The sequence below is a fragment of the Aulonocara stuartgranti genome (genome assembly GCF_965226115.1).
Source record: "Aulonocara stuartgranti genome assembly, chromosome: 16".
NCBI classification, from domain to species: Eukaryota; Metazoa; Chordata; class Actinopteri; order Cichliformes; family Cichlidae; genus Aulonocara; species Aulonocara stuartgranti.
The window spans coordinates 27,787,228-27,803,132 of NC_138952.1; the positions used below are offsets into that span (position 1 = coordinate 27,787,228).

The 15,905-nt window shown below is 39.4% G+C and overlaps 1 protein-coding gene across 1 annotated transcript in view; it reads left to right on the top strand.

The window, feature by feature from the left end:
• Positions 1-15,905, top strand: part of LOC309690995 (dual specificity calcium/calmodulin-dependent 3',5'-cyclic nucleotide phosphodiesterase 1A-like) — a gene marked incomplete at its 5' end in the record, with an annotated part of 42,460 nt that overhangs the window by 8,264 nt on the left and 18,291 nt on the right. The window contains 3 exons of the mRNA XM_082508507.1: positions 8,308-8,334; positions 15,507-15,620; positions 15,711-15,893. Of these exons, the coding sequence (XP_082364633.1) occupies positions 8,308-8,334; positions 15,507-15,620; positions 15,711-15,893 (324 nt within the window). The remainder of the gene's footprint in view (positions 1-8,307; positions 8,335-15,506; positions 15,621-15,710; positions 15,894-15,905) is intronic.

A 15,905-nucleotide genomic window follows, 5' to 3' on the forward strand; every position in this document is an offset into this window, starting at 1 on the left:
GACAGGTCAGAGAGGCATAACAATGGAAAATGCACAACATGAGGAAAGATAAGGAGAAAAAAATAACTCCCCACAGACTGAGCTCCAACAGGGAGATCAGTTTGAGATCAGAAAAAAAACACCTCTGCACAAAGCACGTTATTCTTTTGCCTGCAGTGTGAACATATGTGGGTTAAGTAAGAAAGTAGCCGCTTCTGTCTTCTGTCTAATTTAACTATTTCTTTAAAATAAATTATTATTATTAACAAACAGGAAAAATGTATTTTCTTTTGGCAATTTACCGATCCTGTAAAAAAATTAAATTGCGTGGACAACAACGTGCCCAATAACAGCTTATGTCTTAATGTGATTAACTTGAGCACAGCCTTTTTGCTAAAATAAATGTACAGGTTTCATTTAACTTACCTCTACATGCTTGTGCAGGTTTGATGAGGAATTTTTAAAAGCTGCTAACTCGGTCTCTCTGGGCAAACACAGCTTACACTGCATAATAAAGCTGTTGCCTTACTTGCACTTGAAGCCGAAATGGTCCCTTAAATAAGGCCAGGGGTTCACATCGGTTTCCTCGAGTTCAGGGTCAGCATAATTCGACAGGGTTTCTTTTTTCGCTGGATCCGTACCACCGATGTCAGACTCATCTTTATCGTGACCCAACGCCAATTTGTTCTACTACCCATCATTCCCTGCAGTATTTCCGAAGCGCAATGTTGGTTTTTTTTTGTTTGTTCTTTTAATTTACTCAGTAACGGGTGTGATTGAAAATGTAGCGAAGTACAATACTTTTTAAAAAATATACTTAAGTAAAAGTAAAATTACCGACTTGAAAAATGACTTTAAAAAGTACAAATACACAAAAAAACTACTCAATTACAGTAACGCAAGTAAATGTAATTCGTTACTTTCCACCTTTGATAATAACCATGGTAGCTGCTTCATTCAAAATTTAACAGCCCATTATAGCTAATGGGCAAATACAGACTGATGCATTTGACTGGTCTGTTTTTCCAGCTTCTCACATATGGTGATAGTTACAGAACGCTAACTTAGCATTCTGTAATGCTATCGTAGCATTAGTGAAGCCATACTGGCATATTTTGAAACAGCTGACTTTTCATCTGCTGTTAGTGTTTGTTTCAAATGGGAAAATTATGTCCAGAAATAAAATTAATAGATTTAATGATGTTAAGAGTACGTTTGCCATAGTATTTTTTTGACAGCTAAAGTTAAACTCTCCTTTATTTTATCAGCTTCTGTTCACAAAAACATTTAATAACAACATTCCCATTGTATTGTGTATGTCTGTGATACTTCTTCTAATTCACTATCTTATGGAATACCAGGCCACCACCAGTATTTGGTTTACTGACAGTATCTCTCATCAGCAGTTAAATGAAATGTGCACGGCATCATTACCATTAAACACACACATTTAATTTATGCCCCTTGGCTACTCTTGCTCTGTTTAACAGACCCTGCTTGCTATACAGCATCTTGTGTTGGTAACCGGCTGGCAACAGAGGAAAATATAACAGAAAAAAAAAGAAACAGAAATTTATCAGCAGAAGTTGGTGTGTTGGTTGAAGAAACTGACGCCAAGACAAGTGTTTCGTTTTTGCCAAATCCTCTAATAAACATTGGCAAGTGAATGTGTTCTCTGTCAACAGTGAGAGAATGAGAAACGCTAGAGGTGTAAAAATAAAGATGCAGAATTCAGCTTGTCTACTAACCTGACAAGACTGAACTCCGAGGTTAGGGGAACTCCGTCACGGGGAGTGAACACACTCCGAGGTTTGTTTAGTTTTCCGGAGGATTCTTCTGCTCAGTGAGAAAAGGTCTTAGATAAAACAACAAAGCTGGTTTTATTTTGGGTAGTGAGTAATGGCAACAGGCATCTGTAGTTTGACAGTAATGCTGCTTGTGCGTAAGCAGAAGCTCTGCATGCCTATGTGTCCCCCCTCAGTGCCTGTGCACCTAGTAAATAGATCCCCTGCTGCACCTGAATGCTAATCACACTCAAAAATTGTTGGCACCTCTGACCTAACAACTTGTGAGGCATAGTTGTAAATAAAGTAACACTCTGGGTTGCAAAGTAGCAGTGACTAAGGAGAGACCATTTGAATGAACAGTTCTCAATATGGAGCTTGATTAATAATTGTTTGGCAATTAGACTCCGATCAGTCTTTGTAGTAGAACAGAGTCCAACGCTGGTAGGAAGGATGGCAGCGAGGTGAAGCAGGTGAAGACTTGGAGGATCTCTATTCTGGCGAGGATGAGGTGGAGATTTGGAGGAGGCTGGTTGCACGAATGAGGATCTGAAAGGCAGAAAAGTAGTAAGATTTAAAGCACACAGGACAGAGCTCGCAGAAGACAAGCAAGAAAATGTTTGGGCCAAAGTGATGACAACAAAATTAAGTTTGACGCCACAGGAAAGTGGAAGTAATGTGAAGAATAGACTAGCAGCGCCAAACCCCGAGGGATGCAGGCAGACGAGTGGATATGGAGCTTCCCCATTGAAATTAGCATAATCATTATTATATGTTTCAGTCTGTTGAGTGGTGCACCACAAATGGAAATATCTCAATAAGTATGGGCTGAGAGGTTGTGAAAAACTCTATGGACATTCACGTCACATTCCTCCCTGAATAACAGTATCTCTGAACCTCCTGTCTCCCTCCCCTCAGCCCTAAACAGTCATGGCAGATGGATGCCCCTCACTAAGTCTGATTCTCCTGGAGGTTTTCTTCCTGCTAAAATGGAATTTTTCCTCCCACTGTCACTAAGTGCTTGCTCATAGGGGGTCATGTGATTGTTGGGGTTTTCTCTTTACCTTACAATATAAAGCATGTTGCATATATATATATATATATATATATATAGAATAGAATTAAATTAAGTTTGACTTAGTTCAGACAGACCACAAAGCCAAGCTTACCTGCAATCCATATGCTATAGGAAGGGTGGTGAGGTTCTCAGACAAGAGCCATGCAACCGAATATAAACAAACGAAAAGACAATCTGCTTTTGAATATAGTCGTTCTGACTTTGAGTCTCTTCATATGTGCAGTTACCAAAAATGAAAAGAAAAAATAATATAAAGAGAAGCCTTGTTGTTACATTTCTTTTTCATAGACTGCAAATTTTTGTTTGATTTAAAAAAAAAAAAAGTATTAAGGTTACTTCATCATGTTACTGCCAGGTACATTTGTATCGCTATCATCAGAGCAGAGCAGAGCTGCTGTTCCATTTATAGACATTCTGCCTGCCACTGTTGACCTTTCCAGGCACAATCCTCCCTAAGTTTGGGGACTCTGTATTTAGAAGGGCCTTGTGACATTGACTTCTCTATTATAACCTGTGACACCTGTTAAAGCAAGTTTCTGAAATGTACAAATTATCATAAACTTTGTCCAAATTAAATAGAGCAAGCATGAATGAATACAAGATTAAGACCCATTCAAGTGGTCACACAACCAGCTGTTTCTTTGTGTGAGCGATTGTGTCTTTGTGTTCATTACAATATTATTTCTTCCTGGCAGACATAAAGTTCATCCATAAATTAATCACAGAGCTTAAAGCTGTTTGACAAGAAAACAAAAAAGTGTGGAGATATTTATTTATTCGTTTATTTTTGAAAATTTCCCCCAGTTTCCGTGGTAACAGCAGAACATTTCGATGCAGTAAACTAGAAAAGGACAAAAAGAGAATAGAACAGCTTTTCATTTACTTTTGTTTTTTTACACATTGAGATGCATAATTTTTATTATCAGTAGGCTTTGGTGAGAAGCTGAGTGGAATTACAGAGGAAGTGTAAAGTGTAAAAACAAAAGCAAAAAATAACTTTTTTGACACATTAAAGAGCAGAAATCAGCTGAGAAAGCTCAGCTATGAAAAAAACGTTCTGCCATCTGAGGATGTATTAAAAGAAGTACCAGACTGTCCAGGTCAGATTAAGCAGAAACTAATCTTTATAATGGTTTTTGCATGTCTGGCTTGCTGTCATGCTTCAAAAATTAAATTTAGGACCAATCTGAAGCCACCCTGATGAGGTGGTTAAGAAACTAAACAACAAAAGGCTGATACTGTGTAGTGTGTGTGCACTGCTTCAATTTAATGGAGGTTCAGCTTTTTTCTCCAGGACACTTGGTCTAGACGTGGGCAGGTTAGATGGAGTTAACCATCACACACACACACACACACACACACACACACACACACACACACACACACACACACACACACACACACACACACACCCTGCAGTGATGCATTGCAAACAGAACAGTGCACGAAATAAAATACATTCCACAAGCTCAGTGTTAATGATGCAGAGAAGAAAATGTGTAGGTGAAATCACAAAACAATTGGTACAAGGACAAAGAAAAAAAAAGAGGTAAAGACGCAAAATGCAAATTCTTTCGCTGAAGGCGTCACCCTGTAAAAGTCATGATAGGGAGGTGAGTCATTCTCCAGAAACTCTCTGTCCTCACCTGTCACTATTGCTGCTGCCGCGTGCTGGAGAGTTTTCTCTGACTAAGAAAACAATGCAGCGACCTGGCACTGATCAGCGTGCCTTATACAGCTTTGTAATTCAGCTCTGATCTGCCCACGCAGGCCGGCGTACAATTACCATTCGACCATGAAATAACAGGTCTCTACAGTCGCATTTCAAAGCTGAGACGTGTCAGAGCTGTGATTAGCTGCTGGGGTCAGATTCCAGAGCTGTGACTGGCTAATTTCAGACCAAATGGAGCGTTTAGATCGTCGTCATCTACTCGTGGGGTAATCTGCTGTTCAAATTTACATTCCAATAGGTGTTTCGGTTCGGTGACGCATGATTTAATGCTTGCATTTTGGTGACATTGACTTTGTTTTGCATGGTTTTAATAGTAGTAAAATCAGGTCTATTTTGTCCCCTTTTTTCTGACCTCATAACATGTAATGAAGTGGTAACACTTTCCAAATTGGATTTGGGCATATTTATCAAAGGTGAGAAAACATGTAAATTAACATTAAAATCTTACTACTTCACCAGTACCACCTCTTTGGCCTGATTTGGAAAGAGTGATGTTGTGTAAAAAGCCCAAGGATATTTGGCATGCAGACTGGGGGAGCCAGGGATCGAACCACAAACCTTCTGATCAGCAGATGAAGGATGTATGGACACCTTTAGATTTATTAATCATGTAAATTTCCTGTACCTGTTATAGATGTCCTCAGTCCAAAGTTCAAACATTGAATGTCATATTGATGGCCAAAGTGGGTCATGGCTGGACGCCCAAATTGTGGACTTAATTTGGACGGAATTGGCTATGGACCAATGGACCCAATATAGATCAGATCTGCATGTCTATCCAACGTCCAATGTATAGTGGGAAAAAACTAAAAAGTGACACAAAAACACTTCAAAAAGACATAAAATGTCTACAAAGGGACAAAAATTTACTGCAAAGTAGCACAAAACAACTTCTAGGAGACATAAAATGACTAAAAAGTGGCAAAAAACAACATCATAAAGACACAAAATAATTCTTTGAAGGAGACACAAATATGTAATATGACTTAACCCTCTCAAGGCAGGCGTTGCCGATTTGCAACAGTTAAAAACTAACAACCTGATTACCCCACATACATATTTTATGAGTTTTCTTTTACTCAGAAGTACCACTGCAGGACTTGGTTGTGCATTAGTAACAAAAAGTTTAATTTGAGCCTGAGAGGGTTAAAATGGTGGCAAAAAATATCTGCAGACTCACGAGACATCAAAGACAAACTTTAAAGAGAAGGGAACCGAGCACAAAGAGATATAAAATAAAAAATGAGACACAAAATGACTGCAAAAAGACACAAAATAAGTAGAAAAATGACAACAAACAAACAGCAAAATAGCTAAGAGAGGCGAAAAAGAAAGAAAAGGGACCTTAAACTTCTTTTTAAAAAGTCAATATTTATTTAATATGTGTTTCCATCCCATCATGTCAAATACTGCTTGTGTTCTGGTTTCTCTCCCTGCTCTGTGTGCTTTAGTCAGCAACACGTACTTGGTTTAATTTAGGCAGCAAAAAAACTTAAAATTTGTCCCCTATACATCATTGACCTTGTGTGGTGAAAATGTAACAAAGGTGATCTTCCATACATGACACATTAGTTGTAAGAGAGCTTTTTCATTATTGCCAGAAATGTGTGTATCTGTCAGATGTCAGCATTTATAGGAATTTGGTCATTTACTTGAAAATCCATCCAAACACACATACAACATATCATATGTTTCTTTACATGTGACACAGCTTTAACCTGCACGCCCAATATCACGATTGGAATGTTAGATTCTTTAACCTTTCATCGCTACAAAAATCTGCAGACTAATATTTCATCCAGCAAATCATTTGTCAGTACAAAGTTATATTTAGGCACCCTGTTCATTAACTTGGCCTCTGTCTTTATCAGAGAACAGTCTGCATGGACTGGCTTTGCTTTGCATCCTTCACCACATAACAGCGGTAAAATGTAATCATGTGCTTCACAGTTTCACAAAATTAACAATAAATCATTTAACAGGTGCTGCTTCCCCAGATTGGACCTTACTATGAGGCATCTGTGTTTTAGAGGGAAAGGGAAAGGTTGTCTGCACTAGCACATTTAGAAGCTTCCAACCACTTTATTGATGCAACTTTTTGGGAAAATATTCCCGCCCCCTTTGGCGTAAGACAGGAATCAACCTCAGTGAATTCAAATGTTGAGCTGGAGGCAGTGACATCATTGTCAGCCATCACGCTCAGAGAAATGAATGAGAAAAATGGAGTCTGAAATGGAGTGTGACACTAGAAATATATTCAAAGAAAAAACAACTTGATAGGGTATGTGCGATCCCTGGTTGATGTAGGACAGAAAAAGCTGACAGTAAACCCCTGAATCCCTTTTAAGTCATGATTATTCTTTGTGTAGGGTTCTAATAATTTGGGGTTTTTTGGTGATATAAACATGAATTGTGTTGTAACACAGAGTCAGTCATTCACTTAAACTGCTGTAGTTTTTTTCATTGTTAGCAGTCTATCTGCAGTTCTTCTTTGGCATGTGCCTATTACAAAAGGAAACATAGAAATGTGAGGATTCTCAGGCTGCTTATCAAGATGACATATTCATTTATGATGCCTGCAGAATATGCTACTATCCTCCGTACACTGAATCTAAAAGGAGGTGTATCATATCTATGTGTTCATATTGTGTTATGACTCATAGGAAGCTCCATGTTTGATGCAAATTGCTGCAATCTGCTACTAACGGGTTTAAAGTACCTAAATTACCTCCATGAGCCACTGCTGTTGCTGGAACCTCTGACAGTGATGAAAAGCAACCAAATCAGCCACCAATCTCCACAAAATACCCAGCATTCATGGGTTCCTTTCACCTCCGCTCTCCATGTTCAACTCTTTGACACCCTGCTGGGACGGCTCAATTCCCAGAACGAAAACCTTTGCTCCAGTGCTTTGGAGTGCTTGTCTGAGCCACCCTTGCACACAAAATGGGTAGAAAACATGATTTGCTAACCGGTCTCTTTCAGACTTTTCAGATTTTATTGGAATGAGGGACATTTTAAAAGACTTAACACAGAGGACAAACAGTTTTTGAGTATGTTGGCCATGTATCATGTATGTATGGTTTAGCTTTATGTGTCTTCTAAGCCTTTCGAGGCAACAGCAGTTGCCATTTTTGTTGTGTAACGCTCCCGTGGTTGCATGTCATTCTCATCTGTCTCGAGGTTAATGGAAATGACAGTTTGCTTTTCGCATGCAGTGTTTGAGTTTGCTCTCTGTTATGCAGCCCCCTGACTGACTTCAGTAAATCCAAGCAGCATTTCCACCTAACGCACTGACATTAGTGCAGGTAGCTTTGGTGTGCACTCATAAACTGTATATAAATGATGGACGTGCCATCAAGGTCTAAAACGTGAATCCAATGTGCCAAAGTACCTTAAGTACCTTCTGATGGCCACTATAGGAGCAATCTGGTCTCGTAAAAAGTCTTTTAAAATACATCATGTTGTTAATTTAATGAGTAGTTCAGTACAAATGAAATAAATCTGTATATACCGATATAGACATTTATTCAAGCTTCTGAATACTCTGTGGTTTATTTATTAGTTCCAATGTGAAGATGTGTTTTTGTTGATGAAGATAAGACTTTATTCAGAGAAGAAATATCTTTGTTAGTCTGCATGTTTGTTTCAAGGTGTGCCTTCTAACCTAGCCTGAAACTCACCATGTGAGTGGCCGATTTGATTAACTCTTGTTTGTTCTTGTTTGTTTACAGGCAGAAATATAAAAGTACATCGCAAAGGTAAGGCACGCACTGGCACACACATACACGCACAATTGTTTTTATGGAGAGTTGAAACAATTAGTTGTATTCTTGTGTATTTGTTTAGCGGAAAATCATTGTGACAACTGACAAGCATGAATGAAAAATTAAAAATACAAAATAGAGAAAAAAAAATCAGCTTCTCTAAACTGCAGATGTTTTTGCTTTTTTCTTCTTTATAAAAGTGTAGAAGTGAAAAGTGTAGATATTTAATAACATTCCCTTGGTCTTTTGGTCTATGAAACTTACACTACCAGTCAAAAGCTTGGACACATCTTCTATTTTATAGGTTTTTCTTTATTTTCATGACTATTTAGATTGTAGATTCTCATTGAAGGCATCAGGACTATGAATGTGTGTGAATTAACTCAAAACAAGTTTTATATTTTAGATTCTTCAAAATAGCCACCCTTTGCTTTAGGTCAGATGACTGTGAAAGCCAAGCTATCTGGCACAGCACTCCATCACTCTCCTTCTTCTTCTTCAGCATGTATCTATGTATGTTGAAAGTAGTAAAAAATAAAGAAAAAATATTAAATGAGAAGATGTTTCCAAACTTTTGACTGGCAGTCTATATTTTCTGATTCATGATTAAATCCTTTCTGCAGTTGTTTTGAGTAAGTCTTTGATAATTAAGTGCACAAAGATTTTTTTCACCATAAAAGCACACTGAGCTCATTATGCATCATAAAAATATGAAAATGAATTAGCATGTTATTTTAGAATTGTGGAAACCATCATCGACACATAAAAGGTACTACTTGCTTTACCCTGAAATTTAAAAGAAAAAATAACTTTGTCTTTGTCTAAAACAGATACACTCCCAGAGGGAGGCCTTGTTTGACGTGCAACACTAAAACATGTTTCAGCTCTTTAAAAAGACCCTCCCTATTTCTTTACGTATTTTGTGTAATTTTAAAACAAATCTGACTGTAAATGTGTGTGTTCTCAGGGGATATTGCTTTTAGCTTTGAGACTGTAGACTGTAAACTTAGGCTACATTCACACTGCAGGCGAAAGCGCGTCAAATCCGATTTTTTTGACCCTATGCGACCCATATCCGATCATAGTGTGACAGTGTGAACGGCACAAATCCGATATTTTCAAATCCGATCTGGGTCACTTTCGTATGTGGTGCTGAATCCGATACATATCCGATGTTTTAGAAAGCGACTGCTGTGTGAACGGTCAAGTCGCATTAAATCCGTCTTTTACGTCACTGACACGAGACAGACGCCAATTATCAGCGCCGGAGAAGCGCCCGATAAGACATCGCGAACGCTTCCTGGCCATCCAGCGTAGATGTCAGTGAAACTGTTGGGAAGACAACGTTGGAGAAACGTGAACATTTTATTTGTACTGTATAATCTGCAGATTCTGACAGAAATCTGCTACTATCCTTTGAAGCACCGCTCCTCTAAAACAGCAATAAGGATAATTATTAGGTTATTTACATTATTATGTAAATAACAAAATAACTTAAAGCAATAATTGGGAAACGTAAAGTCCGAAGTCTTTATATTAAGGGCCATCAGTCAAATATTGTTTGCTCTGGGTCTAAACAGAGCGCGTTGTGTGTGACATCTTCTTTTGCGCATGCGGGCCGCTTTGAGAGTTCACACTATTTTATTTGTAGTGTGAACAAGCAGACAGACAACCATTCGCATGAGCAATTTAGAGACCACCAGTTAACCTAACATAACACCACTAATTACCTGTCTTTTATCTGTGGGAGGAAGCCGGAGTACCTGGAGAGAACCCATGGAAAACATGGGGAGAACATGCAAACTCCACACAGAAAGGCCTCCGGCTATTTTCAAGTCTTACTGAATACAGGGACTTCACCTTTGTGGTTGGGGTTGTGTCTTTTACTGAAACAGTTCTAAACGGACTGCATTAGAAACCTCTAACCTACAGTGACATTTGAACTCAGCAGCTACTACTACTAATAACTAATAATAACATGGAATATTTCAAGTTATTAAAAAAGAAAACAGATGGTGTTTTGTTGACACCTGAAAATGACGCACCTGAATCACAATCTCTCTAGTCTTGAAGTTATCTTTCTCACCATCTCCTACTCTGACTTCAGCTGTTACCATGGCAACTAAAACAAATTTCATCCAGTTTACAGGGTGGTGGTAGGTCACCATGGCAATGTTAAAAGGCTTGGACACAGCAGAGTCTTTAAATCACCCTGTCGACAGTCCGCTACATACAAAATATCACAAACAGCATCCTGGTTCTCTTGGCTCATCTGTCATCCTGAGCCTCAGGTACCTTGGTGTGATCTTTGATTCTGCCATGTCCCTAGAACAACACTGTCCCCACTTGATTAGAAATGGCCTTTTTCAGCTAAGAAACATCTCCAAACTGCGAACTTTGCTGTCTAAATCTGAGTTAGAAATGGTTATTCATGCTTTTACTTCATCTCGCTTAGATTATTGTAACAGTCTTTTTCTTTGTTTGAGCAAAAGGAATCTTGACCGTCTCCAGTTAGTCCAGAATGCTGCTGCAAGGCTTTTAACTAAGACACGAAAAAGAGAGCACATTACACCAGTGTTACATTCATTACACTGGCTTCCAGTACATTTTAGAATTCATTTAAAAATCTTGATACTGACTTTTAAAGCTTTGAATTGTGATGCCCCTGCCTACATTTCTGATCTTTTAGAGCCCCACGTTCCCTCGCGCAGTCTGAGATCATCTAATCAAAGGTGTTGTTAGTCCCACAAACTCATTTTAAGACCAGGTGATAGATCTTTTAGAGCGGTGGCCCCCAGGTTGTGGAATGCTCTCCCGCCATCATTACGTTGCCTTGATTGTATTAATTCTTTTAAAAAGAAGCTTAAGACTCATTTATTTAGATTGGCTTTTAATTAGATTTGTGCTGTATGTTTGATTATTAATGTATTTTATGTATTTCTGTTTTATATTACTGTGAAGCACTTTGTGGTTTTTATTCTGTGAAAAGTGCCATATAAATAAATTGATTTGATTTGATTTGAAGTAGCAGGCCTAAAAAACTACAGCAAATCTACAGCAAATGAACTGTATCTGAGAGTCATGTCCTTGGGCAAAGACCTAATACAGGACCCGACAGATGCATCTGGCCTGGCCTTTCAGTTGATCTACTGATTGCCAAAGGCTCATCAGATCTCAGTGGAAGGGTGGCTGTCAAAACCTGGAATTATGAATGCAGAATAGTAGATTTTGATCCACCAGGCAATACCATCTGGAAAACTTGATGAATAGTATCAACTACTGCCAGTGGAGTAAAAGCATAACTGGATAGAAAACCACACATTAGAACAGTATCAGTCATGGATTGGCCTCCCCAGAGACAGGACGTCAACATTACTGAACCACTTCTCTTGACAGAAAATAGAAGAAAAGGCAGACAACATCCAGACAAGAGCACTAATTGTCTTTCATGAAGCCTGGAGAGCTTATAAGTGCTTTTAAATGCTTATAATTAACCTCTAATGACTTTCAAACAGTTTGCACAAATTCTGTTTCAATGAAGCCATTAGTTTGTGATATGTAACTTAATCTGATTTCATCATTTAAAAGTAAGTCATAGGTCATCCCATCTGAGAACTTTTCAAACTGGCATAAGGGCGCTGTTGGCTGGCAAAGACGCAAGGAAGATGCACTCTACAAGGCAGCGTGTTTATTTCCTGGAGGAGACTCCAGTCGTTTTCTGTGGGTGTCAGCTGACTGACAGGAGGCAGCGTGTCATGTGTCCATCTGGAGGAAGCAGATTTTCATGTTCTGGTTCTGTGGTGTGAACAGGACAGCAGCTGTGTGGGTGCTAAGAATGAAAATCCACCAGTTAGCAGGTGTGTGAAGACTGCAGGCAGACTAAAAGCATATCACTGATGTCGTGAGGTGCAGGATATCATACACATATACATTATATGTACATTTAAATCCAGTGAAGTACAGTATTTAGTATAGTAAAGCAGACGGAGTGTTACACGGGTTTTGAGTGATGCACTTCACGTTAACAGACAGTTTATTAGCGATAGTCATTCTGTATCATTCACAATACTGTTATAATGTAGGAACTACATATCTGACAACACAAACAAAATTCACCCTGATTTATGGCATACAGTTCAATTCATTTTGATTAAGTTTTGTTTAAATGACACCAATTTACAACTACAATCACCTCCAGGGGCTTTATATTGTAAGGTTAAGATCCTATAGTTTTAGAAAGAACCCTAACTATCACACAGCCCGCTATGTTCATGCCCTTGGTGACAGCAGGAAGGAAAAATTCCCTTTTAACAGAAAGAAACCTCCAGCAGACCCAGGCTCAAGGAGGGGCGGCCATCTGCTGCAACCAATTGGGGGTGATGATTAAAGATATGCTGTGGAAGAAACCAGAGATTAATACTAACTGATAATCAAATACAGACTAGTGTCACTCCTGGCCCTTCATATATAAAACACATGGTGAGTGAAAAAGGTGAATGAAGCACTTTGTAAGTGTGCTGCCTGCTGTAACCTATAATTTCCTTCGGGATTAATTGTTAGGGTTTCTGGGTCGGTGACCCAGTGTTTTGTGTTTTTGGTTATTTGATTTTGTTATTTCTTTATATTCTAGCTTTGCTTTACGGGTTTTTCTTAAGTTAAGGTCCTCTGGGTGGGGTTTGGTTAGAGTTTTAGTGTTTTGGTTTTCTGTCTGTGTTCCTTTGTTGCTGTCTTCCCTGTCTGCTGTATTTCCACGTCCAGTCAGTGTCTGTGTCTGCCCTGGTCCCACGTCTCTGTTCCCTTTGTTTTAGTGCTTGCCTGTGAGTCTGTCTTATGTTTCCAGTTTTACTTTGGAAGTCTATGTCTGATGTTAATGTGTCTGGTTTTGCTTCCCCTGGTCTCGTTAGGCCTGATTTGCCCCAGCTGTTTTTCCCTCCTGTTACTCATTCCCTGATTGCTCCCTCTGTGTATTTAAGCCCTGTGTTTCTCTGTGTCCATGTCGCGATCTACCGTTTATTTTGCTGTGTTTTGCCAGTCCACCGGTGTTAGTTTATTTTGAGTTTTTCCAAGTTATGTTATGTTATATTTGCGTTCAGCATTAAAGCTGTTTTGGTTTAAATTTGTCTCTGGAGTCTGCATCTTGGGTCCTATCCCTGTCCGCACACAGCCGTCATCTAAGATTAATAAAGTATTCTGATTCTGATTCTGAAGAAGAAACGCTCAGTGCTTCACAGGAATCCCTCAGCAGCCTAAACTTATTGTAGCATAACTAAGGGAGGATTTAGGGTCACCTGGTCCAACAATAACTATAAACTTTATCAAAAAGGACATATCAACATTTTTTTAAACCAAATCTTAAAAGTAGAGATAGTGTCTGTCTCCTGAATCCAAACTCCCAAGCTGTTTCCACAAAAGAGGGGCCTGAAAGCTAGAGGCTCTGCCTTGCATACTACTTATAAATACTCTAGGAACAACAAGTAGGCCTGCAGTGCGAGAGTGAAGTGCTGTAATGGGGTGATATGGTACTATAAGGTCATTAAGATAAGATGGGGCCTGATTATTTAAGACCTTGAACAGGATTTTCAATTTGATTCTGGATTTAATAGGGAGCCTATGAAGAGAAGCCAATATAGAAGAAATCTGCTCTCTCTTTCTAGTCCCTGTCAGTACTCTTGCTGCAGCATTTTGGATTAACTTAAGTTCTTTTCAGGGAGTTTTCAGGACATCCTGATAATAAGAAATCACTAGTAGAACCAGACTCAGGGAGGAGAAGGGGAAACAATTCCAGAATCAAACATATAGAGAAACATGGTAATTGCAGCTGGACATCTGCACCCTGAACAAAGAGAAGTACCACACCTTTCACTGAGACACTTTGGAACTAGGCCTGAATGATCGGGTAATTAAAAAAAAAAAAAGAGTCATGATGACACATAATTTCTGATTTCAGCTGAGAACAGACATACCGAAAGCTACCTCCTAGCTGATAAATTTAGCTCCACAGTGATAAAAATAACTCAAGTTGACACTGAGAGAAACAAAAAAGCAAAAATACTTGAAAAGAGGCAAGAGTACTTTGACAGTTCTGCAGCACAAACTACATAGTTCCGGAATGTTCAGAATTCCAGAATGTTCGGAATTCCGGAATGCGCCAAAGTTCCGGAATGTTCGGAATTCCAGAATGCACCATGGTTTCGGAATGTTCAGAATTCCGGCATGCGCCAAAGTTCCGGAATGCTCGGAATTCCGGAATGCGCCAAAGTTCCGGAATGTTCAGAATTCCGGAATGTTCGGAATTCCAGAATGCGCAAAAGTTCCGGAATGTTCGGAATTCCGGAATGCGCCATGGTTCCGGAATGTTCGGAATTCCGGAATGCGCCAAAGTTCCGGAATGTTCGGATTTCCGGAATGCGCCAAAGTTCCGGAATGTTCGGAATTCCGGGATGCGCCAAAGTTCCGGAATGTTCGGAATTCCGGAATGCGCCAAAGTTCCGGAATGTTTAGAAATGTAAATATGCTGTAAATATGAGGAATGATATCCACAGCAGCCATGAAGAAAAAGAAGATACCTGACTATATTAAAGTATAAAATCAATGCCATATAACCGAATTAAAAGTGCTTATTGTGTTTGTGACTAAACTGCATCTAACAGAAAATTGAGCATAACATTAGTTCTGTCAGGCTGGACAGTAAAGCTCAGCCTGCAGTTCCATCAGATCAGCTGATGCCCAGGCTGACATTCTTCAATTTATTCTACTCACTAATATTTAAGATGCTTCACCTTCCATACAGATACTGCTGCCTCTGCAAGCTGCTTCGCAACCCAGATTCCCTCCAGCTAAAGCGTTACATGCCGTTAATTAATGCCATATGTTTTCTAACCGATGCCTGCTCTGCTGTGTTAGGGGCCTTTGTTGCATTCTTTTTACCTCTTAGCTTTCAGTGTATGCACATGGACATACAGAACAGAACTGTACAGACAAATATGAGTTACTGCAGATATAGACAACAATCTCCTTTCAAATAAAGTGGTCCTGACAGGATTTTAAATGTTACCTAGCCCTTTAACACTGGGCGTCCAACTTCTGAATAACTTTGCATCATTTACTTGTTCTTCTACTGTTTGCTCAATTAGTATAATGCACTGTATATTTGTTTGTGCTGTCAGGCTGAAGGCGGTCTTGGAGCAGATGGACCGTGGTATGGTGGACCTGCAGGAACTCCGGAGGCACTTGGAGCTTGCAGCTGCCATGCTGGATGCTGTTTACACTGATGAGACCAGGTGAGCCTGAGCAGGCTGTTGAATGAATGGCTGTATAGAAAATAAAGCTTTATCAGCAGTTGCCAAAAATGTGACTGTTTCTCTCTGCAGGCGCCTGCTGGACACTGAAGATGAGCTCAGTGACTTGCAGGCAGAGTCGGTGCCAAGCGAGGTGCGTGACTGGCTGGCGTGCACCTTCAGCAGGAAGATGGGTGTGGCCAAGCGTCGCCCTGAAGAGAAGCCAAGATTCAGGAGCATTGTTCATGCAGTGCAGGCTGGGATATTTGTAGAGAGGTAAATGTTGCT